This window comes from Histomonas meleagridis, assembly GCF_020186115.1.
Source record: "Histomonas meleagridis strain 2922-C6/04-10x chromosome Unknown contig_55, whole genome shotgun sequence".
Classification (NCBI taxonomy): Eukaryota; Parabasalia; order Tritrichomonadida; family Dientamoebidae; genus Histomonas; species Histomonas meleagridis.
Genome location: NW_027150898.1, coordinates 175873 through 202109, shown reverse-complemented (window position 1 = coordinate 202109; position 26237 = coordinate 175873). Strand labels below are relative to the sequence as shown.

Here is a 26237-nt window from a genome sequence, read left to right as displayed (position 1 = left end):
TGGCATTAATTAATTTTAAATGTTTGTCTAACGTTCAAATTTATCCAAAAAGTTTAAATTCTTCTTTAGATTTGCTCTTTATTGCTTATCGCTAAGGCTTGTGAGTCCTGGCATTTCACCACCTTCGAGAAGTTGGAGTGAAGCACCGCCGCCAGTAGAGATGTGGCTGATCTTATCAGTGTATCCCCATTGCATAGCGCATGCAGCGCAATCACCACCACCGATAACAACGAGTGCACCGCGTTCTTTAGCAGCTGCAACTGCGTCAAGGATAGCACGTGTACCAACTTGGAACTTCTCGAATTCGTAAACACCGGCTGGACCGTTCCAGATGATTGTGTTTGCCTTGGCAATTGCTTCCTTGTAGGATTCGATTGTTGCAGGTCCTGCATCGAGACCAGACCAACCCTTAGCAATGCCTTCTTCGAGTGTGAAGACCTTAGTGTTGCAGTCTGGCTTGAATGCATCACCGCACATGAAGTCTTTAGCAAGGTAAAGTTTGACATTCTTAGCCTTGGCCTTTTCGAGAAGTTGTGGAACGATTTCAGCACCCTTTTCATCGAAGATTGAGTCACCGATTTCAACACCGAAGCCAACTTTCATGAATGTGTAAACCATACCACCTGTGATGATCATTTCATCAACTTTATCAAGAAGATTGTTGATGAGCTTGATCTTATCTGTGACCTTTGAGCCACCAAGGATGGAAAGAAGTGGACGATTTGGCTTTTCAAGAATTGGAACAAATGCATCAAGTTCACGCTTGATAAGGTTACCAGCAGCACGGATTGGAAGCTTGACACCAACCATGGAGGCGTGTGCACGGTGAGCTGTACCGAAGGCATCATTGATGTAAACATCACCATATGAGGTAAGTTTCTTGCAGAATTCTTCAATGGCAGCCTTGTCAGCCTTGATCTTGTTACCTTCAGCATCAAGACCTGAGCCTTCTTCTTCAATATGGAAACGAACGTTTTCGAGAAGGATGATTGAACCTTGTGGTGGGTTAGCAACAGCTGCTTCTACTTCTGGACCAATGCAGTCGTTGAAGAATTGAACTGGCTTCTTGATGAGTTCTTGAAGGCGTTCAGCAACTGGTTTAAGGGATGATTTTGGATCAACACGACCCATTGGACGACCAAGGTGGGAAAGAAGAACAATGCTCTTGGCACCCTTTTCGAAGATTTCGTTGATTGTTGGGATTGTTTCTGTGATACGTTGATTGTTAGAGATTTGTCCTTCCTTGTTGAATGGGACGTTATAGTCGACACGCATAACAACGCGCTTTCCACCAAGTTCTTTTGATGTAAGATCAGCAAGTGTGAGTTTGTTTCCAAGCATCACTTTAAAGTGAAATGACCACTTTTACATACTGAATTTTGAAAGTGCAATGGTCATAGAATTGGGGCACCCTAATAAAATATCATTCCACTTTTAGTGTAAATTTGTTTTCTGTAACATAAATATCTGACTCAATGTTTTAGACATATTGTTCAAGGACTTAAAATAATATCTCTTTATTTCATTTTTATTCGTGATATTATTATTTTTAATCGAAAAAAATTTTCAATTGATCAATTTAAAAATTTTTTTATTTTAAATAATATAGTAATTCTTGAATATATTTTATTTGATTAGAACTTTGTGTATCACTAAGCACTCTTGATGTGATGTACAGTTATGATTTTTTAGGAGATTTTTTGGTCTCTGAAAACGTTATTTTTTTGCTATTTTTTGATTTGACTAACCGGAATAATTCTGTTAAAAAGTGGTGTAGTTTGGAATGAATGATGAATCAGAATTAATCCTTGAAGATATTGTTCAACAAAAATTTATTACAGAAGGATATGATTGCTTAGACATAATTCCTTTACAAAGCAAAAATCTTTTTGCTTTGATTCAAGATTGGAAATCACAAATGCCATTTCAATCTCCAATTTTTGAAACAGTTAATGGAATTAATACTGGCTTCCAATTTATTGGATGGAGTTATAAACACCCTTCAGTTAATTCTGAACAAATTATTTCAAATTTTGAAATTTATAAGTACATTCTTAACCGTCCTATTGTTCTTAATGATAATCAACTCAGAGAAAGCCTTGTTAAGAAAGCGATTCAACATCTTTCTTGCGTTTTTAATTGCCCTAGTTTTGTTCCAAAGGATCTTCCTTCTAATAATCCTTTAGAAATTCCAGAAAGCAGACTTTTAATTATCAAAAACATCACAGGGAACATTTCAGAACTCATTAGGTATGTTCACAACAATAATATTGGTGTTAAAACATGGAAATTTATGTTCAATGTCATTATTGGAATTATTCATTTTGTTATCTCAAACAACTTCTTCAGTGACATTCAAACTTATGCATCTGTTCCAAACTGGGTTGAACATTTATCAGCATATACAAGATCACTTATCTCACATATTATCTTAATTCAAGTTCATTATCCTGAAGTAAACATCAATTACTTCAAAGAAAAATGGGAATCATGGTCTCGGAACAAAGTTTTCATTAGAATTTGGTGTGAGTTATTTTCGAAGTATTCAATAAAAGCTATTGATCAGTACATAGATCCAGCTAGCTCACCCACAGACAACAAGCAATTCATGCCCATTCTTATTCTTCTTCTTAATTTTGAAGTTGCTATTAAATTTGATGAGACCTTGGAATATTATTCCAAATGTCTTCGTGAAGTCACAGAGAAGATCAATGAAGTTTGTACTACCTTTCCATTTGTTTATGTTCCAAAATTTCCTGTATATATTATTTGTAATTTCTTAATTCTTAAATCTATTTTTATTTTAGAACAAAAGCTCCATCTACAAATCTTAAAGAGTACTATTTGGCTTGTAAGTCTTTCAGGCTTTGATCAAACATTGATGCCATTACGATCGTTTTTCATCAAACGGTTAAATTCAATATGTTTGAAATATTTACAAACCGATAGCATAACGGTCTCCGAGATGCAAAACTTTTTTGTCTCAAACGAGTTTCAATTATATTTTTATATGTCATCAGAAGTATTAAGTATTGTACCACATATTTCTGACAGTTATCAATTTAATGAAGATAATCATACGGTTCCATTTTCATTATTTTCATTTGCTATTAATTTAAGTTCATTAAAATCATTTCATTATCCATCCAAAGTCCTCAAAAGTTATTGTTTAAAGAATACAAAGAATGATGAATCCACACAAATGGAGTTATCATTATTATGGGGAATCTCAACATTTGGACGTCAACTTAATTCGACTATATTTAATGACATTGTTTTTAATTTAGATTTAGACAACATCACCATTTTAATATCATTATTATTATTATTAACAACTATTCCATATATCTCGCCATTAAACATTACATCATTTATTACAAATCAATTAATCGAGAAACTAACAAATCGAAACTTATTAGAACGACTTCATGAAGATGAATTTTTATATTTACAAATCGCATTAATTGAAATATCATCTTCTGGCGGATTAATCTCCACTCCAAACATATGGACAAATTTATACTCAATACCAATGAATCAAGACTTAACGAATATATTATTACAAATTCGATTTCCACGAATACGTTCCACATTACCAACGTTACCAGAGTGTAAACCAACATCACATTTCATATATCATAATCGGGTTTACACAATTTATGAATTAGTTCAACAACCTATGGAATGTATATTATATATCCGTGATATCTATGGATGTTCAATATTACATTTAACTGAATTATTAACAAATCATTTGGAGATGCCGAAACTTGTCGAATATAAAGAAACGAAAGAACCAGAAGAACCCGACGAAATATTTGATATCTCCGTAGATAAAGTTGACTTCGAAATTAAGTCTCAAGTTACGCCATGTGATTTAACACGTATTAATGAAATTACACTTCCGCCATTTTATCCGATCAAACCACATCGTCCATTAATATTCGAAGTGATTCGATCATTAAACTTAATGAATGATTCCAAAAACATTAAAATTCTTGATAACAACAAAGATCTCATTAAGGAAATAATGAAATTGGATGAATGTTTACCAATATCCGAAATCATAATTCCGGTATATTACGTCGATCAAAGAACGAAAAGTTTTAACGAAGTTGTTAATGATCGAAACATGGGAATTGTTTGTAACTTTTTATCTTTGTTTTGCCAGAAGACTGATGAAGGTAAATTCGTATGTACATTAAACTCGATTCGATTAGTGTTTGCACCAAACGCTCGTGAAGAAATCGATACAAATTGTTCAGTAGCATTATACATTAATTATTCGGGTTTTTACTTGTCTAAGAAAATTAATGAACTTCCATTCGCAACAATTATTTCATTGTCAGCAATTAAAGATGACCTCTTTAGAATTATCATAGAAAAGAAAAACGATAAATGTAAATTCGCATTGGGTAACAATATAATGGTGGCGAAGTCACAATTAAGAGGATACTTGATATACGTGATCATGAACCAGTTGTTGACACAAGGAGAGGAACTGTTCGTAAAGGGAACGAAGGAAAGATTGGCAAAGATAGAAGCAATCGAAAAAACGTTCGGAAATCGTTCGCCCCAAAATTATTTGTGCAATTGTTAAGAAGTGGAATTGGAACTATTAATAAATCTGATGTTCTATATAATATTTCGAAATATTACAATTTGGTCAAATGATTGGAAATATTCCCAAAATGAAGAAAAATCAAAATTTGAATTCTTCATATATTAATTAAAATTTAAGTTTTAATTAATAGTCCCAAAATGAAGAAAAATCAAAATTTGAATTCTTCATATATTAATTAAAATTTGGATTTTAATTAATAGTCCCAAAATGAAGAATTCAAATTTGAAATGAATTTTCGCATGCTTTACTGGACTGCCGGTAGAGATTCAAAGCAGTGAACCGTATTATTGTTCTGAAAATCAATTATCGTTAATAGAATTTTCTATCGGCTGTCTACTTTTTATAGGGAAAATAACAGTAACGACTTTTTGTTTGACCGATATAAAAATTGGTTTTATGAAAAGTGCTGTGGACGTTATAAAGGAATTTAACGTATTGCATATGAATACAAACTACAATATTTATGCAACAAACCCTTTCCCAAATTTTACAAGAACAAATTTTGATGTTACAAGGGAAGACGAGCAAATGGCTGAAACAATTACAGCAAAAAGAATACGAAAAAGACTTTATCAAAATGATAAGCCATCATATAATAGAACTAATCAATTCACTACAAATAGAACTACATCTATCCAAAGACAAAATATAGTAAAAGATAGAGCGTTAGCTATTCTGGCAGAACCAGATGCAATTGATACAAAAGAAATTGAAAAAATCATGACTCAATGGGCTAAGGATGATCTTGGTATTGATGAAGCAGTTGGGGGAAGAATTTTTTCTAATGCTCATATAACCACAGAAGCAATCCCACAGAGAAGTACTTTCAAGATCGTAATTAAATTTTGATCAAAATGTGTTTAAAATAGAATAAAAATATGTTTGTTTCTCTTTTGGGTTTCTTTAATATCTTTTAACTAAGTGTTGAAGGTATTTCTGCTTAAATTTTATTAATTGAACTCAGTCTATCGTCCTAAAATTTTTATAAAATGTATTGTTCTAGGGAATATTTACAGAAAAAAGCTTTCATGTGCATTCAAGATGTCAATAATATGATGCTCAAAACAACTGTTTCCTATAAAAATTTAAAAATTAAATCTTGTTTAATCGATGAAACCGTAAATTATATATTATTTTTTGATTCCAAAGGAGGAATTTACATATCAGATTCTCATTCATTCCAAATTCTTTGTTGCTTTAAAAACCCACTTTCAATCCCGGTTTCATTTTTTATGTTATCACCTAATCAGCATTTCATTTTAATTGTATATCAATCAACTATACATATAGTTTCGTTTTTTACAGGAGAAATCGTTCAAAAAATTTATTCACCTGGTGATGATTATTGTAATTCAGCTGACTTTTCATGCTGTTCTAAATATCTTGCACTTGGATATAACGATGGACATTTTCTTGTTCTTGAATATAATGGTTCTAAATATGATGTTATTAAAGATCATTTATTTTCAAGATCAATTCTTGTGTGCTGCTTTTCAAATGGTGCACAGTTACTTGGACTAATTTTTGAAGATGGTACCCTAGTTCTTCAATCAATGTTTACTGATCATCGATGGAAAATAGAAGCACATAATTCAAGTAATGGATGTGACATTATGTTTCATCCTATTTTAAATTTCAACTTTATCACAAGTTCATCTTTAAATGGCGAAATCAAAATATGGAAATTAGAAAAAAATGGGCCATCTTTATTACATACATTATCTGTTTCAGAAAACAATAGGCGACATCTTGTTAATATGTGCTATTCATGTGATTGTTCAATGCTTTTCGGTTGTTCGGGTTCACAAGTGTTTGCATGGGAATGTAAAAATTATAGTTTATTAAGTTCTTTTGAATTAAGGGGAGAAATAGATCAAATTTCATATTTATTACCACATTTAGAAGTTCCTAATCTTGTTCTTATAATTTGTAAATTGACAATTTCGATTTGGGATCCAATTTCAAATACAATAAATTGTAAAATTACATCAAGTGATGCAGAACCTCTTTTCCAACAATGTTTTTGGTATAAAAGTAATAGTATAATAGTTAAAATTAATAATGGTACTTTTAAGATTTATTCTTCTGATAAACAACAATGGAATCAATTGCAAAATATAGAAGTTATAAATCAAAACAAATGGCCAACTGATTTTATGAATAAATTTTCTAAATATGTAGAACCACAAATTATTATCACATTAAAAGAAATCGAAAAAGCTAAAATAAAAACATTCCAAATTCAAAATATAGATATTTTTTCATCAGAAAATACATCAACAACAACTTCTGATTCTGAGTATGTGTAGTTATAAACATTATAACATCCAATTTCCATCACTGAATATAGTAATACTTTTGGTGATTTCAATAGTTCTGGTAATAAGTCAAATGAAGAAACACCGTGATCACTTGTACTGACCTCTGCCAATGAAAATCATTTGAACTATTGCATAGTATAACAATGACTTTCGCTAAAGTACCAAAATAAAGAAGCTCTAATTTGTTGAAAGTTAAAATGACTGTGTTGTATTAATAAATCTTTTAATTTTACAAAGGAATTTGAACATCATAGAAATATTGCAAGCGATCGTTCGTAAAGATCAAAAGTCTAAAATCAATTTGCTCAAACGAAAAGTAAACAAAATATAATCAAAAAAAATATTGACCAACTTTTATTTTATTGTGAAAAGTTATAAAAACTTTTTTTAACTTAGTCTTTCCCAATAGCTGTATATGAAGCTTTTGGAATTTCCATATTGGAAATAAGAATTTATTCATTTCATTTTTTATAAGAATTGATTGAGCAGAATTTTTTAAGCTACATTTCTTTAAGGATTTGATGTCAACATTATATCATATTTATTTTTAATGAAATATGAAAAATACATTCTTTATGTGATTAGTTAAAACGTTTGAACATATTATTAGCTCATTAATGCAGTCGTTTCTTTGTTATATTTGTGAAAATGTATAATGAGTTACTTTTATACTACATAACAATGTAAGCAAAAAGGAACCAATGGATAAAAGACAATATATTGTTGTTTATTTTTCCTCTACTAAATTTATTCAAGATTTAGTATCTCTTGAAGAAATTATTTTTGATTTAAATGAACATAACCTTAAACAATCAATTATTGCTACAATAAATTTTTTAACCAATAATGATATAGCATCATACATAAACTTAATTCTATGTAAAATGATCTATTCAACAATTATTTCACAAACAAATAAAATCAACTTATATCTTAATTTTCTGAAACAAATCGAAATCAAAGAAAAAGAATTAAACAAAAGTAATTACAAATTTATTAAAAAAATTGTGCTTTTTCTTTATGATATTGATTCTCAAGAATCATATTTTATTCTTGGAAAATTGATTGAATTAAATTTAGATATATCTATCAGTAAAATTAGTAAAAGGTCTGTATGGAAATAGAGTTTATTTTGCTCATATTCGTAATGAACCATAATCTGAATTACAGTATTTGGATGATAAGTGTAAATATAAACATTACAAAGAAAATTTTGAAGAAATTTCAAAGAATAATTTTGAACTTCATAGGCAATTAATCAAAGAAGGACATAATCCATATGAAATTGCGAAAATAATTCGAAATGATGACATAGAAAAACTTCAAGAAATATCATCACAAGAAAATTTTGATTTTAATCAAACAATTGAACCATCACTTTATGAAAGATGTTCATTTATAAATAAAGTAAATGTTTCATTAATTGATTATGCAGCATTTTTTTCTTCTGTTAAATGTTTTAAATATTTACTTATGAATGGAGCTAAAGTAGAAAACACAGGTAAATATGCAATTGCAGGCGGAAATGAAGAAATCATTTATTTATGTGAACAAAATAATTCATCATTTGAAGGTCATATAAAGCAGCAATTATGTTTCATCAAAATGATATCTTTAAATATCTTTATGATAATGAATTTGTTGAAATTGAAAATTTTACTGAAAAACTTGATAATTTATTTTTAACAAGAAAACCCATGAATCTTAAAACACCAGGAGAAAAACCAACAATGTCTTTGGGAGTAACACAACATGTTGTAAGTTGTTGGAATGTCAAACAAATACATGAAAAAAAATTGATTAAAATTAATTCCTTTTTATTTTAATAACATAATAATTTTTTAAAATCAAGTTAAACATATTCATTAAATGTGCATTATATAACTATTAATTAAAAGTTAATTAATTATATGGTATCAAGAAAAGATTGAGAAGTCAGCACTTTTCATCAAAAATTTGTAAATTTTCACTAAATCAATCAACATGTTGATTGTTAATAACTTGGTGAGCAATTTTTCTCGTTAAATTAAAAATTATTCCATAGAAATGGTGATTTAGGTGGTCTTAATTTTGTGAAAATATTTAAATCTCAACCTCTTAACATAATCAATATTATATTCTAATTAACATCTAATTCTGATAATTCTGTCACTCCGAAGTGATTAGCAGCTGGCCTTTGATAATACTCATTTCCGTTTCAAGTTGAATGATTAGGTTTACAGCTGTAAAATCTTCTTCCGCAAATTTTCGATTAAAAAATTCTGCGGCATCAGATCTTCCTACCCTTCTCAAGACGAATTCAGATGGTACAAATAAATTAATTAATTGGCTTCTAAAATCAGCGGTTATGATCGCACTTACTTCTCCAAATTTAAATAGTTTATTCAGATCATCATTTTCTTTCTTGAAACGTCGAAGTGACAATCGTACAAAAATTGACAGATGGGGTTGACTTCAAAATTTCAAGATAACGAATATTAACTTTCAATTATTCAAATAATCAGCGTTAGGACGACTTTTTGATCAAAAACTATTTTGAATTGGAGAATTTTTTTGAATGCAGTAAAATGGTCGGGTGGAAACGTTAACTGCCGACTTTGAGAACGATACTTTTTCATTTCATTTTTATACATGTCTGAAGACCATCCAGCTAATGTTATTGTATTACAGCCAAATACCTCATTTGAAGATTTGACTGCAATTGTTAAAAAGTCAGGACTTGTTTTTGCTGATTTCTTCGCAACATGGTGCCCACCATGCCAAAGACTTATTTCTCAAATCCCATCACTTGCTGCTGAATTTCCAAATGTAACCTTTGTTAAGGTGAATGTTGACAACAATGAGGCTCTTTCTGCTCATTTCAACGTTTCTTCAATTCCACATATTGCCTTTTTGAAATTTGTTGATGGACAAGTCAAGACATTAGAAACTGTTGTTGGCTTTAATTTACCAAAGATCAAGCAAGCTCTTACAACTCATCAGTAAAGCAAATTTTCTTAATTTTTTGATTTCGAAATTTTTATCTTTAGCAATATCTTTTGTTTTTATGCAAAGTTTTGATGGTTTTTGTACCTAAACACAAAGTTTCTGTTAATGAAAATTGGTTTCAGCCATTTAGTAGCGGCGGTTAAGCCCAATTTTTTTTAATCTTGCTGGCAAGATAAATCGAATTGTATACTTTATCGAGAGGTGAAACGACGATCAATAAAACATACAATACCACATAACACGGCCAAATAAACCAAGAAAATATTTTCAATTGATTATGATCAAAATAAGACGTTTCATAAAGCACTCAATATTTCCAATCAGGCCGGTCAAATAAACACTGAAAAATCTCGTTAAAATGAATATATCTTTTCATTTGGTTTGTAGATTTTTTTTTAATAAATAAATAATCATTTTTATGGAATAATAAATTATATTTTAACATACTTAAAAAAATCGTAGGACAGTTTTCAGCCAGATTAAAACATTCATCTGGTTAATTTTCTGGTTGCTAATATATTGTATCAAAGTATTAATTCTTTGAGACATATTTTTTCTTTTTGAAATCTTTTTTACACATAAACCAATATGAGTTCACAAATAATTATGGAAAAATGTATTTATTATTTCGTTGCTGCAAAGTATCTTACATCCTCATCGTCGTCGTTCTTAAGTTTTTCCAATAATTTTGTTCCTTTCTTTAATTCTTTTGCCAACACCAATCTCACGTTTGTCACGGGGTCATCTACAGCATTTTCCAACACGTTCTTCATTTCGTTCTCCAAACCAAGTCTAATTATTGCCTCGACGGCTGTTTTCCTTAGTTGATAATCAATTGATTTATACAACTCTTCGATTAAAGGAATCAAATTTTCCTTTGTCCAATCGTTTCCATATTCTTTAATTACTCCTTTTAATCCGACAATTATAGCTTCTCTCACTTCGTTTGCGTCATCCATCAACAAATTTCTCACTGTTTTCATCACATCGTTTTTAAATGCGTTCTTATCCATCGTCAAAGCAATCTCAGATATTAATAATGCAACACTACGTTTAACACGCCAATTATTTATACGCGTGAGTTGTACCAAACGTTGTGATGCTGCCTTTAATGCGCAGCCTGTTAATGCTACGCTTTTAAGTGCTGCGAGTTTCACATTTTGATCACTGTCACCTAATAATAATGTAAGTGATGAATCAAGAAATTCTTTTGGCGCTTTCGGCATTTGTCCAAGTGATTCAGCAATAGAAAGACGTACGTTGTTGTCACGATCAGAGAGTAATGGCGTTGAAAAATCTTTGAACGAATTAAAGTCAGGAAAACAATTACTTTCGTAGATATATGGAAGTTGTCGAGCTATTGAAGCACGGATCGTGTTTAAGAGATCAGTTGACGACTTCTGGGAAAGCGCTTTAAGGAAATCTTTGGGTACTGTGTTGGAAAATATTTTGTCGATGTTGGAAATCAATACAGATTTGGCTTGCCATATATTGGTTCCAAGAATAGTCTCGGATATGCTAAGTTTAAGGGAACTTTCGCTCGCTGGTAAGGAACAAAGTGCATTTGGTAACTCTATAAGAACAGATGGAGAGTTATCTTTGGATAATAATTTCAGAAGATTGGAGACAACATCAATTGGACATTGGTTTTGAATAAGAAATGGAAGAGATTGCGCAAAGGAACGACGTACAATGATGTTTTGATCTTTACAATGGGATTCAAAAAGTTTGTGAAAAATGGATTTGTCATCTTTAGAAATTTGATTGTATAATTGACATGAAATTATGGCACCAGAACACCTGAGTGGGTACCAACTGTCTTTGCTGATGTCTTGCAGAAATGTGGAATATGATTTATTAAAATCTTCTGATGATAGCATCTTGCCTATTTGTACAATAGAATCAATGGTGGTATTGCGAACATCTGTGTCTTCATTTTCGCATAACATTTTAAAGGCTGAAATTAAACATTGGATTTCATTAACACCACCAATTTCTTTAAGCATGGAGCCTAATTCTTTTGCAATTTTTTTTAGTGCTTTTTCATCAAGATCTGTGGTTTCTAAGGTATATGGAATTAATTCATTTCTGGTACGTTTTGGACCTAAAGCTTGTGCAATTATATGAAAATTAGATAAAGCATGAAGCCGTTCATTTTTGTTTTCACCCCTGATTGCAGTGATCATATTTCTGATTTCATCGATACTAAATTTACTCATTTGGAAAAAAAATAATTATCTGAAAGAGGGGTGCCCCAAAATGTGAACTAACGAAGTTGTTCAATTCATACAAAAGTTGACCCACATTTTGCAAGTCTGCTAGGGCAATTTCCTTCGTGTTCAAATACATTAAACATGAAAAATCTTCAATAAAAAAATTTGGTAACTTCGGTATCATATATTTTTTTTCTCTAATCTGTTAACGCATAAAATATCCTTTGCATAAGATATTAAAGATTTCAAATTGCAGCAACCATAAGCATATAAATATTGCTCATCTATATGCAGATAGAAGTTTATAGAATTTTTTTTTTCTTTTGTAAATAAGCAATAATTTTTTTGTGTTATTTACTTATGTAAATCATTTAAATATCAAAAATGGGTAAGAATAGTATCTTGAAAGAACTAATGGATTTATCATCATATTGGATTTGGACTGTAGTTCTGGTTCAAGTGTTATCAGTTATTATTTGGAAACTTTTGATTCACGAAATTAATCAGAATAAGATTTTTTCAGGAACAAAATTCTTATTTTTAATATATATAATTATAGACTTATTGGAATTTTCTATTTACAGACATTCCTTGACAAAGCAACCTGGATTTGATTTTGGATTTATTATTTCTATTTTCTTTCCAATTCTCTTATTTTATTCTTCGTTAATTTTTGCATTATACTTTCTCATCAAATCTTTAAGAAGTGGATTTCTCCGATTATTATCATCAATGGAATCATTCTCGTTATTTCTTCAGTGCGTTTCATTCATTAAACTTTCACAATCATTTGCATACAGTTCTATTGCAGGAATTCTATTGTCATTTTTAAGTATTTCGACAAGTTTTATGAAAAGGAAAATTATTCGTAACCAAAAACAGAAGAAAGAATAAATATTTTAGAGTGATAAATATAAAAATTTTAATTTTAGTTTTTGAAAATGAAATTATATTAACATGTTTATGTTACATTATATTAACATATTAAAATAATCCTTAGCACATTTGAAAATGAATATTATCAATGCATTTTTCAAGGAAAAGATAATACTTCATTGACATTATATTTCTATGGTATATCATTTAATATCAGGCAAATTATATTATTCATTGGGATTATTATCTTTTATATCTTAAGATATAAATTTGATAAATTTCCTGCAAATTCTTTTGTCTCATTGAGTTCAAATATGCTAAAGAAAACATCACGAACATTCTTTAATAAACAATAATTTTTTTTTATTATTTAATCAAAATACGAACTAGAAGATTAAATAAAAAAATATTTTTTTTTCTATATTTTTCAATTAATCGAAGATACTGCCAACTAAATTTGATCAAAGTGTACATGAATACATATGCTTTTGCTAATTATGAATAAAATGACAATTAATATTAATTCTTTACAGAAAATCTTAGTTTTCTTGATACATCAATGATAAATGGGCAGCACTTTTTTGATCGACCTTGATTTAAACCGAAATATTTGAATAGAATCAACTTTTTGAGATAATTCAAAGCAATCTGATCGCTTTGTTGAAAAACAATGGAAAACACCCAAACGAAAGTATTTTATTATCACAGAAATCATTCTACCCAATTATTTGAATCACTTGAAGAAATTATTTTTGGGCTAAATGAAGCCAATATTAGTGATTCTGTTAAAACAACTATGGATCTAATTGATGATAAATTTTTCGTATATTACAATTTGGCACTTACTCGATTGATTTATTCTTCACTTATTTCACAAATGAAAGATTGTAATATTTATATTAATTTTATGAAAGAAATCGAAATTAAAGAGAAAGAAATTAATAAAAAAGGCAATTTGCTCAAAACATTTACAAGTTTTCTTCTTCATTCATTTACCAAAGAATCTAAATTTTTTCTTGAAAAAATGATCGAATTGCATTTAATTTCACCAAATTTAGTTCACAAAAATTGTTTTTATTTTGCACATTATATGACAGATGAAGAAATACAAAGTTTAATTGATTATGGAAGTCAATATTGGACATATTTCTCACGAAATTATGAAGAACTTTCAAAGAATGATTTTGAACTTCATAAACAATTAATTAAAGAAGGTGTTAATCCTAATGAAATTGCGAAAATCATTCGAAATGATGACATAGAAAAACTTCAAGAAATATCATCACAAGAAAATTTTGATTTTAATCAAACAATAGAACCATCACTTTATGAAAGATGTTCATTTATAAATAAAGTAAATGTTTCATTAATTGATTATGCAGCATTTTTTTCTTCTGTTAAATGTTTTAAATATTTACTTATGAATGGAGCTAAAGTAGAAAACACAGGTAAATATGCAATTGCAGGTGGAAATATTGAAATCGTTCATTTATGTGAACAAAATCATTCATTATTTGAAGATGCCTATAAAACAGCAATTATGTTTCATCGAAATGATATATTTAAATATCTTTATGAAAATAAAACAAGCAAATTAGTCATGGATGAAGTTATAAAATTATTTTTCCCATTGAATTTAACAATAAACATTAAAATATTTAACTTTTTACTGGAGCAAGAAGGAATTGATATTAATACTAGAGATATTTATTTATTTTATTTAAATTTTATTTTAAAAATTTTGTGTTTTAAATAAATATTTGGATTTAATTCAAATTATTTTGGACATTACTTATGGAAGCAATTAGATGGAACTTTGTAGAAATACCAAATCTTCTTCTTGAACAAAAAGGAATTAACATAAATTCAAAAAATATATTATTAATTAATTATTTATTTATTTTAAATAATTATAATTTCATAAAAATAATCCAAAAAAATTTCATTTTTTTGATACAGCACTTATATTAGCAGTAAGAAAAAGAAATAAAAAAATCATAAAATTACTTCTTAAACATAAAGAAATTGATGTTAATGCTAAAAATATTTATTTGTTTTATTTAAAATTTATTTTAATAATTTAATATTTCAAAATAATATTTGGAAATTATTAAAATTATTTGAAACTGCACTTATGATTGCATCTTATAATGGTGAAACAAAAATAGTTAAATTACTTCTTGAACATGAAGGAATTGATATTAATGCTAAAGATCTTTATTTCTTGCATTTAATATCTGTTTTATTAATTTAATATTAGCTAAAATCATTCAGAAATCGCTATGATTTCATAAAACAGCGCTTATGTACGCACAAGCAAATCGTCACCAGGATATAGCTAAATTACTAGTTAACTAAAATAACTAATATACAATTTCTACAAAATCTTCCATCTATTAAAGTGTTTAAAGTTTATCGAGGTAGTGGTCGAGTGATGGGATGCTTTCAGAGAGACCTTTCCTCTTACGGACAGCCTTAATTGTGGCGCTTAGTTGGTTTCCATCTTCGAATGCGTCACCTTGGAGATTCTCCCAGTGGTCGAAGATCATTTGTGGGAATGCCTGACCTGATGTAGCTGATCTGAGATCTTTATCGAAGCCGAATGATTCCATAACAGGAAGATAAGCCTTGATGACCATCAATGGTGTACCTTCACGTTGTTGTTGATCGAATGCCTTTCCACGACGCTTGGACAAAACGCCGTGAACACCACCGCATACGGTCAATGGTGCTGTGATTTCTGTGTGTGTGTTTAATTAAAAACACTCCAAAACAGAAATACCGCGGCAGAAAGCGGTTATTGATATCACTTTGACCTTATAGCTAACCTTCTACAACAGGATCGATTTTAATCGAATCTATAAAATATCGAATAATTGCTATCATAGTATATTGTTAGTCAACAACTAATTATGTTGTCAATTGACAAAGATTTTCGCTTCCAGAATGTTAAGTGTATTACACTTCAAAAAAACAATATTCATTGAATATCAATAATGATTAATATAATTCCGTAATTTTATATCCAAAATTGAATAATATATTAAAGATACGAAATTACTCATGTGAAAAAATTGCTTTTTTACAAATAATTCAAAAAATTCAATATTTATTGATTTTCTTAAAATTTAATAAAAATTTAAATTTATTATGACTAACTTATTTATAAATTATTTTATTAAGATAACTTTATATTGATGAATATTTTCCAAGATATTTTTGTTTTAAATTATTTTACGGTTTTGTCCAAAAGTCAAAGGTACTGACATCAATTTATTGCATTGAAATTATTTGACAAATTTATTTTTTCTCAATATCTAAATGAAATGAACGACAACCTAAAACAAGTTATCATCGCTTGCCAACGAAACTTGGAATCAAAAATACAACTTCTAGTTCCATCAAACATCAGTCCTAATGCAACGGTCGATACGTTTCTTTATTTTTTTTGTTGAAAATCAATCAATATGTACGAAATCACGTACCAATTATATGTATTGCTGCAGCATGTGGATCTCTTGATGTTCTTAAGTACTTATGTATTAATGGTGCCAAAATTGAAGTCGCTGATAGTATTTATTTTCTTTTTTTGCTGTTCATATATATATATTTGGTATTTATTTATTTTATTTTATACGGCAATTCATTGGGCAGCAATTTCTGGGCATTCACAAATATTATCGTATTTACTTGATACACCAATGGGTAAACAATTAATATCGCACGATGCCAGTTCACTTCTTATAGCCACTCGAAATGGGCGAACTGACTGTGTTTCGATTCTACTTAAATCCGGAGTTGATATTACGATGCCTGACATTGCTGTTTGATTTCATTTTTTGGCGTCCGTTTATTTCTTAACGTACTCCGCTTCATTTAGCTTGCTGGTTTGGGTATGTTGATATTGTTAAGTTGTTATTAGCAACCAAGATTAATATTGACCAAGTTGATTTTTCTGGTAAAACTGCTCTTCATTGTGCATGTTGGTTTGGGAATGAAAATAGTACCAAACTTTTGATTGAAAAGAAAGCGAATGTAAACATTCAAGATAAAGGAGGAGATACGCCATTACATTATGCTTGTATGCATAATCGTCGGAACATTGTCACATTGTTGTTACATTCGGGTGCAGACACCAAATTGAAAAATCAACTTGGTAAAACACCTGAAGATATAGCTGAAGCTGATGACAGAGGCGATATAGCACAGTTGTTACAGAAGAAAGAAGCTTCAGATGAGTCACAAAACAAAACAAGGTCATCGCTACTGTATACAAACATATTACATGAACAGCATCAAATGAATAAAACATTAGAAGAAATGGTTGGGTTACAAGATAAGCAGTCCGAAATAATATCGCAACTAAAAGGTAAAGTTATGTCACAGGCAAATGCATTGAACATTATGCAAGTGCAACAGCAGCAAATGAGAAGACAATTAGCAGAAATAGATCAAATTGCTCAAAATATCTCAAAGCGAATTGACGTGTTAGTACCAAAGAATACATCATCAAGTAGATTTGTATTCTATAGAAGTAAACAATGATTATGTAAAATGATGTTTAATTGTGAAACTTTTTGTTGTTGTTCTATTTCATTGTCTATTCTGGAATATTAACAAAAATCTCCAAAAATTTACTCATATAAATAAAAGCTTTTATTTCATCCTTTCATATTGTTTGAAAAAAGCTTTAAAATAAAAAATAGAATGATTGCATATGAGAGTGTTTGATGAGTAGCACAAAATAGAACAATTAAGACAAGAATGAAAGTTTATGATACAAAAAGAAAGTCGCGTTGATTGAACACGCTTTTAGATTTTGCAATTGCTGTCAGTTCCGTTAGGAATTCAAGCAGCACTACAACATTTCTGAACAGATCTCCTCCATTTTCATTATCAATATCTTTATAAGCCTCTTTTATCTGCTCCATCGTATTTTCTCTCTTTCCAACTCTTCTTTGAGCGGAAGTACAAACAAATTTTATTGCTTTCACAAGTCCATTTTCACAATCTTCAGAGAATGAAAAGAACGAAGTATTTGGTCCTGGCAATGATGCTATAAGTGAGAACAGCTCACAAAGGGATAAATTAACTTTTACTGAATTATCCATGAAATTCTCAAATTGATTTAATAATTTCGATAATATTCCACTCAAATCAATTTCAGTAGAGAACATTGTGGTTTTCTCTCTGAAATATGACATGTTAACCCTAGAACGAGCACTCTGAAGTGCTTTGTCGAGCTCAGGTTCAACAAACCACTCGGAAGGGACAAGTGATATGAAATCAACAAAAATTTTTGACAGCTGTGAATTTTCTGTCACTTTTGGATGAACAAATTCAAGTAATAAAGCGGTTAATCTTGCTGAAAGAAAAACACTTGTTTCATCAGATGGATTAATATGTTGTTCAATATTGGATCCAATGATGTTTATTATTGGTAATATTATTTCTTTGCTTGAAAAAGCCGAAAGAATATAAATGGAATTGGAAAGAGAAGAATTTGAAGATGATTCAACAATAAATGGCTGAATAATCTGCTCATGGAAAAGAGAACAAAGAGTAGCAGCATAATCTGGTGGAGCACATTGAAGAGAAATATCAATATATGATAAAAATTTTTGTTTTTGTGGATCGAGAGTTTTGGTATTAATACATTCAACTATAAAGCTTATGCAGTTGGAAATGAAAGGCGAGCAATTAAGAATAAATTGATGAAGATTTTGATTATTTTTGGTTGTAACAAGAAGTTGGAAAATAAACTGCCCAAGTTCTGTGTAAGACTCGAACATCTTTTTTGAAAGTAGAGAGAAAAATGGAGAATTAGTTGGTGATAAAATAAATAAATCAATTTTTCCAGGTGAATGAATTATATAAGATAAAATGGATTCAAACAACTTCTTTGAATTTTCAGATTCAGAAGATATGCTTTGTTCTAACATAGAATTTAAAGGTTGAATAAAATAAGGTTGATCCAAAAATGAAGATAATGGTGGAACAGTAAATTCAATAAAAAAAATAAGTGCTTCGTCAAAAAACCCATTTGGAATGTTTGCTTTGGAGAAATTATAAAGTAATAAAGGAATTTGATGTGATTCTAAAATTTCTGATAGTTTATCCTTTTCTTCTGCTTGTATCTCTTTTAGCAAATTAATAAGTTTGGCAATTAGTTCATGAATTATGTGAAGTGCATCTGGAGATTGATCAAGTGTACTGTTACAAATAGTTTGCCAAACTCCATTTATCTCTTCTTCTAGTGTTTCGTAAGTTGGTGCTATTACGTTAGCAATTTTGTTAGCAATGATGGAGAGAAATTTGCTCATTTGTTTGTGTCTTGGATTCTATACTTTATATGTACGATGTAGATTTTTAGCACTTTTGGATAAACGTTACAAATAAAGCAAAGATTAATATTAATTTTTCTTATGATGATTAAGGGTTAATAGTTGCACAATTTTTAGGAAATAAACCAACAAATTAAAATATTGATTTTTTTTGATTACTAATTTTTTAAACAATTTATTCATTATCATGAAGAACATGAGCAAATGTACAAGTACCAGCTATACAATCAAAAACGATTAATAGCTCACCATCTGGTTTCCATTCGATAAAATGTATTCGAATTGCAGCTTCTTGTGAATGAGAAACATTGAATCCATTTGGCTTCCAATTCAACATCATATCTGTCCCATATCCCAAAGCAAGATTGTCATCTGTTGGTGACCATTTCATATCGGTGACTTCTGTAAGAAATGAAAACACATGTATTAGAGAAAGAGATTCAATATCCCAGATGAAAACAGTTTGCGGTATTGCTGCAGATGTTGAAGCAACGTATTTACCGCTATTTGACCATTCAATTTTTGTTATTCCCGAATTTTCATAATTTCGAACCTCGATTGGAAAATCAGATTTAATCATTTCACCTGGAGTGTTTTCAATGTAGTGATCTGCAATTTCTTTTCGTGTGATATTAATGTGATTAAATTCTGCTAAAAGTTTCCAATCTGGTGCATATAAAATGTAAATCGAATCATTACCTGAACCAATTGCAAGTAAGCATGAATTAAAACACCAACGCATACAAGAAATACCAACACCTTCTTTATAGGCTTGGAATTCAGAACAATTTTGTGTTTCAAGGTTGACGATTATTGCTCGATGTTCTATTTGGCAATCAGAAATAGCAATATATTGACTATTTGGTGACCACTGAATCTCACATGCATCAAGGGTATTGATTTTTATTGTGTCAATTGGTCTCCAATCTTCTGATGAAAATATAGATATACAATCACTTCCTTCTATTCTTGTTAAATATGCAAAAAAGTTTTTGTCCGGTGAAAAAGAAACACCTTTTCGTGAATCTTTTACATTTAAAAGACAAATCAATTGATTCATAGATTTTCTTAATTCCCAAACATCGATTCGAACCCCATCTTTTCCAAAAACTAATAAATACCTATTGTTTGGCGACCACATTATATTTTCTATTCCTAATTCACCTCCGTCAATTCTCATATATGGTTGGGAAGATTGTGATGGAGTAAAAATATGAACAGTATTTCTTTCATACATTGCTACAGCTAAGTGCCTTCCATTTGGTGACCACAATACTTTATCAATTTTGTCAATGCACCTTAATGTAATTATTGAATTTCCAGTTGAAGCATCATGTATTTCAACTTTAAAGCCATTAATAACAGCTGCCAAAGTTTTACCATCTTCAGATAACGAATAAAATTCTTTTGTCCAACAATCGCATGTGAAAGGCGCTTGGAAAAGCATAAAAAATTATAAACGTACAAATTCCACAAAATTTCAAAATTATTATTATCACTATATTCATTCTAGAAAAATTGTAAAATGCCATGGGATTTTGGAATTTATTTTTGTTAAAATTTGCACTGCACCAAAAAATCAAACTTGATAATTTAATTTTACATTTCGTTTGGCTATATACTGGTAAGATATAATAACGTTATTGATTATGATAGAACTTTTTACCACTAATTCCATAATAATATGAATAAAAAAATTAAATATTTAAAATTTACTTACGTTTTTTGTTGGCTTGTTCGCCGAGCCAATCCAAACCTTCATATAATCCATCGCCTGTTGTTGCACATGTTCCTTGTACTTGCCATGGCCTATTGGTGATAGTATTAAGTCGTAATTTATTTGACAATTCACTTGGTTTAATTGCATTTGGAAGATCTTGCTTATTTGCATATACAAGCAAAATTGCATCACGTAATTCATCCTCTTCTAAAAGCTTATGAAGTTCATCACGTGCTTCATCAATACGTCCAATATCATTAGAATCTACAACAAAAATTAATCCCTTTGTATTATGATAGTAATGTCTCCAAAGTGCACGAATTCTGTCTTGACCTCCAACATCCCATATGTTCATACTAAGTCTCTTATATTCAATTGTTTCAACATTAAAACCAATTGTTGGAATAGTTGTTACATGTTCACCAAGTTTAAGTTTATATAAAATTGTTGTTTTTCCTGCTGCATCAAGTCCTAACATAAGTATTCTCATATCTTTGTTCTTGAACCATTTCTTATATACATCGCTGAAAAATAAACCCATTTTAACAATGATATGGTTTATTGGTTAATCTACATGAAAGAATAAACTTCCATTTGACCAAATTCCAGATTTTAGTCAAAACGATCAAATTGAGCACAATTATTCCCGGTTTGACGATTGAAATTTAAAGAAAAAGAGGATTTCGCACGTTAAAATTGCAAAAAAAATCCGATCAAAACAATCACAAAAAGACCAAAGTGGCTTTGTGGAAACGATAGAATAATTCTGTTTTACGATAATCAAAATAATGTGAAAAAGTCATTCAAATAAAGTATTAAAATTCTTAATAAACCATTTAAATGTTCACTGATAGAACGTTAAGACTTTTGATACCTAACCTTTTTTATCACCGCAAGTTTTTGAAAGTGCCTTTGGGCCCCTTCAAATCCAAAATACATCAGAACCAAATAAGCAAAGAAAAATCAAACCTTCATTGAAAATTACCGCTTTCCAAGGGATCAGTGTGTAAACTTGTCAATTATTCTGCTTTTTGACATAACAATTTAGGTCCGAGAAGATGAGTTTCGAAATAGCCTATGTTGATATCCTTAACAAACATGGAGAACGTATCCTAGCGGCCTTTTATGTCGTTCACAAGATTCTTTCCGAAGAACTTGCAGAAGAACTTGAACGCAAAGATGCAAATGATCTTTACAAATGTTTAAAGAATAAAATGTCAATGACTAGCCAAAAATTCCGTCATCTCTCGGAAGAAAGAATTCAGTTTTTTGGTGAAAAACTTAGATATGTTGTCAATGTTCTCAGGCATTATATGTTTTTCCAACAAGGCTCACTAAAATTACTTCAACAAGCTGCAGAATCATCTAAGTCTTTCGGATTTTCTTGGAATTATGTTCATATTCAAAACATAATGAAACTCTATACTTATTATGTCAAAACATTTCTTTTCTTAAATAGCATACAAAAGTATGAAAAAGCTATATCGATATACAGTTATTGTTATCAAAAGAAAACAGGGCATCCGTTTGAAGAACTCGACAAATTTTATTTCCTTTTTTTTAACAGATCAACTCCATTAGCCCTTATATCAGATCTCAAAATGCTTAACCCACATATTTTCACAATGTTCAAATCAGTTTCAGCTGTTCTTGAAAGAATATTAGGCCCAAGTACATCATTTGATTGGAGTCTTCTTAATATATCAGACAACCCCAAAAACTCACAGCCAGGCTCTAACTTCTTCAAAATGGAATATATTCTTATGATGGATCTATCAAATATTATTGATTGGTTCCTTTCATTTTCCATTGTTGAAATTGAATTTTTAACCACTGACACACAAATATTAGAAGTATTCAAGCTTATTGCCCATCAAAAGTTTCTTTTTGTACTTCATGGAGATTATTGTATTGAACTTAAGACCATATTTGAAAGTGTCAAAAAGAGTGTAAAACTCAGTCAAGAACTTGATTTTTCGAATCTTTTCAACATTAATCTTTTTGATAAGAATCGAAAAGTCCGAGATTTCCGACGTAATCGATTAGCCATGGCATTAGATGAAGCATATAATGCTGTTAGTTCTGATCCCAACATTTATTCCCTTAAGATTGCTGTCATTCTATCACTTTTAGGTTATGCTAACTTTGAGATTTCGACGAGTTTGAGCTTTTTCAAATATTACAAACCGAAACAATACAACAATTCATTTTTAGCACTTTTTGTATCTGTCTATCGTCTTGCCACTTTTGGGTTCAAACATCAAGATTTAATCAAACGGTTTATCTTCTTTAATTTACGTGAATATGATTCCTATTATTTAGAAAACTTAATGCGTACATTTCATATTCCACAAGAGAATTATAATATGTTAAGTTTATTCATTACATCCTTACGGACATTAGATATACAAGAATTTGACAAAGGTAAACAATATGATTTAGAAGGGTTACGAATGAACATTGAAAGGTTAATGTCATCCTTCAACAAATATAGTGTTACAAATGGTATATTACATTTATCACCATTATTTGATTTAATTTCTTTGTTATATTTCCATGTTAACTTATTCATCTCACCAACAGATACAATATTACGATCAATACCATTACATACATATTGGTCATATAATCAAGTGTTTATAGAATATGCGCATAACTTCCAAAGTGAAGATTCATATGCAATTTCATGTTTCTTAGCATTTGCACATTATTATTCCATTGATATTAATACATATTCTGAATGGAATGAATTCCCAAATATTATCCAAAAGTTTGTCGAAGAAATATTAAAGTTAATATGGAAATCGATTACAATATGGTCTGAAAGTTTCCATAATGGAATTCTAAAAGAGTTACGATTACAAGAAAAGATTTCGACTGTTGAAAAAGTCACGCAAATGTTAGAGAAACAAAACAAACCAAATTATAAAACACAACAACAAAATGAAAGTAAAGTACTTTCTACATTAATTAGTATTGAATCAATGTTAGAAAATCGTGACTTATTAGAGCCAGCCGCTAAATACATTGGACTTTTATGTAATTCCATGAAATTAATTAATGAAATTGGGAAAATCACAATATTTGATAACACGTATAACTTAAATGAAATATTCATAGAGAAATCAAAGACATTAATACCATTTTTATTTGATAAATTTAAAGTTATTCATCCAGACAAATTAGTTGAATCAATACAATCATCTAAATATATCTTAAACTTAATATTAATGTCAGCCAATATTAATCCACAAGAAATCATACAAAAGAATATCTCTGATTTAACATATGTTGAATTAGTAATTAATGAAAAAGTCGTTGATATTAAACATGATGATGATCAAATAGGATTCTTAACTCAGTCATATGTCCAATATTATAAAGAATTCTTACGAGAAAAGATACATAAACTTGTATATTCATCAACACGACAATGTTTCATTAGTAATGATAACGTTGCTACATTATCAGCATTACGTTCATTATATTCAGTGATTGGTATTAATGGAATGGTCTATTTAGACATAGTTGCAAGTGAAGCCACAAAAGAATTCATGGATAAACTTAATTTAATTATCTCTTATGAAATCCCTAGTGAACCAAGCAAAGCAACATTTGTAAATAATCCATCAGCTTTAACACATGCAGAAACAGTCATAGGTTACTTTAATCATATTGGCTGTATCTTACAATTCCGTAAATTAATTCGCGAAGCTATAAATTTGGATCCTGTAGTCTATCCTAAATATGCATTTATGGCAAAAGATATTAATCCTGATAAAGATATAGTATTACAATCACGGATTGCTCGACATTCAATAGTTAAAAGTTTCTCCGAAATTTGTTTCGCAATGTATTTCGGCGCATTGTTCTCAACTGCTTATTGGAGTAAAGTGAGTTATATACCAAACGAAGATTCATTAAGTGATAACTCACATTTGATCGCATTGACAATGGACGCAATTGTCGGATGCGCTACGAATATGACAAAATCAGTGCCGTACATTAGAATATATAACCAAATGTTGGAGAACATGCAAATCGGTATCAAGGCGGGTAACGTGTTCCACCAAAAGAACAAGAAAGTGAATTACCCATTCTTGACAATGTACATAGTGTTGGATAACTTCGTGAAGAATTCGTTCTACGCCGATTACGCAATGCTGGAGACGGTCGCGTCGTATAATTATATTAGAACAATATACTCTTTGATGTTAAGGAAAAATAATAATAGTAATCAAAACACAAAACAGGCTGTGAAGCAATCAAAGTGAAATGGATTGAATAAAAGTCTTTAATAATAACCGTTATGTATGACAAATGAAACTAATCAGTGCTTCTCACTCTGCTTTCGCTTTGTTTTTAGAGAGAGTTTAATATCTTTTAGGAAATGTGAAAAAATTGTACATTATCAAGATGTCAATATAAATTACATAATGATATTGAAAGAGAAACTTAAAGATTTATAGCGCATTGCTGAGGTGGTTTCAAAAATGATTACATACCATCAAATGATTATATTTATTTAACTGATGATTTAAAGGTACAACAAACAGTTTTTAGTAATGGTGTTCGTGTGACTACAACTTATACAACAGAAAATCGTCAATTAATAGAACCAATGAGTTTATTAATCGAAGATGGTTAATCAACTGGCGGCTTGCAAGGTTGGGCAATTGCATTAATTGTAATCATTGTTGTTGTTGTGGCTTTGGCATGTATGGTTTTATGTATGAAATTCAATGAAAAGAAAGAAGAAACAGAAGATGTATAGGTCGGTTTAAATGTTAAATAAAATAAACGTATTTTAATGCATTTTTATAACGTTTTCTTCTTCGAAAAAAATCCATGTTACATGAAAAATCGATCTATTTACTTAGAAATTTTTGTCATTATTTGACTCTAAGCTTCAAAGTGTGCACCTTGTTTTTGCAGAAAAGATGTTCTTTTATTCATTTGATAAGAGTAACCAAATAAAAATTATAGTTATCTTATAAATTTATACACCGAAATAAAACGCACTGCTAGAAATGGATTAAATGCTTCAAGAAAACCTACAAATCTTATTACAAATTAAAAAATCATACCGAGTTGAAATTGTGCTCCAGGCTAAATTTATTGGCTGAATAACCGAAATATTTGTATGAACGA

General features: G+C 29.7%; 9 protein-coding genes across 9 annotated transcripts; 4 read left to right on the top strand and 5 right to left on the bottom strand.

Moving 5' to 3' along the window:
• Positions 1-78: 78 nt before the first annotated feature.
• GO595_007638 (Phosphoglycerate kinase) lies at positions 79-1341 on the bottom strand (the record flags this gene model as incomplete). The annotated part of the gene is made up of 1 exon (XM_067921123.1): positions 79-1341. The coding sequence occupies one exon, from the start codon at positions 1339-1341 to the stop codon at positions 79-81; it is 1263 nt and encodes a 420-aa protein (XP_067772201.1).
• Positions 1342-3679: 2338 nt separating this feature from the next.
• On the top strand, positions 3680-4600 carry GO595_007637 (uncharacterized protein; the record flags this gene model as incomplete). Its single annotated transcript, XM_067921122.1, has 1 exon — positions 3680-4600. One exon carries the CDS (start codon positions 3680-3682, stop codon positions 4598-4600), a length of 921 nt encoding a protein of 306 aa, XP_067772200.1.
• Positions 4601-9576: 4976 nt separating this feature from the next.
• GO595_007636 (Thioredoxin family protein) lies at positions 9577-9930 on the top strand (the record flags this gene model as incomplete). The annotated part of the gene is made up of 1 exon (XM_067921121.1): positions 9577-9930. One exon carries the CDS (start codon positions 9577-9579, stop codon positions 9928-9930), a length of 354 nt encoding a protein of 117 aa, XP_067772199.1.
• Positions 9931-10556: 626 nt separating this feature from the next.
• Positions 10557-11882, bottom strand: GO595_007635 (ARM repeat-containing protein; the record flags this gene model as incomplete). The annotated part of the gene is made up of 1 exon (XM_067921120.1): positions 10557-11882. The coding sequence occupies one exon, from the start codon at positions 11880-11882 to the stop codon at positions 10557-10559; it is 1326 nt and encodes a 441-aa protein (XP_067772198.1).
• Positions 11883-15427: 3545 nt separating this feature from the next.
• Positions 15428-16898, bottom strand: GO595_007634 (Elongation factor 2; the record flags this gene model as incomplete). Its single annotated transcript, XM_067921119.1, has 2 exons — positions 15428-15762; positions 16889-16898. The coding sequence occupies 2 exons, from the start codon at positions 16896-16898 to the stop codon at positions 15428-15430; spliced, it is 345 nt and encodes a 114-aa protein (XP_067772197.1).
• A 207-nt stretch (positions 16899-17105) lies between these two features.
• Positions 17106-17567, top strand: GO595_007633 (ankyrin repeat protein; the record flags this gene model as incomplete). The annotated part of the gene is made up of 1 exon (XM_067921118.1): positions 17106-17567. The coding sequence occupies one exon, from the start codon at positions 17106-17108 to the stop codon at positions 17565-17567; it is 462 nt and encodes a 153-aa protein (XP_067772196.1).
• Positions 17568-19541: 1974 nt separating this feature from the next.
• On the bottom strand, positions 19542-20813 carry GO595_007632 (WD repeat-containing protein WRAP73; the record flags this gene model as incomplete). The annotated part of the gene is made up of 1 exon (XM_067921117.1): positions 19542-20813. One exon carries the CDS (start codon positions 20811-20813, stop codon positions 19542-19544), a length of 1272 nt encoding a protein of 423 aa, XP_067772195.1.
• Positions 20814-21078: 265 nt separating this feature from the next.
• On the bottom strand, positions 21079-21627 carry GO595_007631 (ADP-ribosylation factor; the record flags this gene model as incomplete). The annotated part of the gene is made up of 1 exon (XM_067921116.1): positions 21079-21627. One exon carries the CDS (start codon positions 21625-21627, stop codon positions 21079-21081), a length of 549 nt encoding a protein of 182 aa, XP_067772194.1.
• Positions 21628-22144: 517 nt separating this feature from the next.
• GO595_007630 (nck-associated protein 1-like) lies at positions 22145-25360 on the top strand (the record flags this gene model as incomplete). The annotated part of the gene is made up of 1 exon (XM_067921115.1): positions 22145-25360. The coding sequence occupies one exon, from the start codon at positions 22145-22147 to the stop codon at positions 25358-25360; it is 3216 nt and encodes a 1071-aa protein (XP_067772193.1).
• Between the last annotated feature and the right edge of the window lie 877 nt (positions 25361-26237).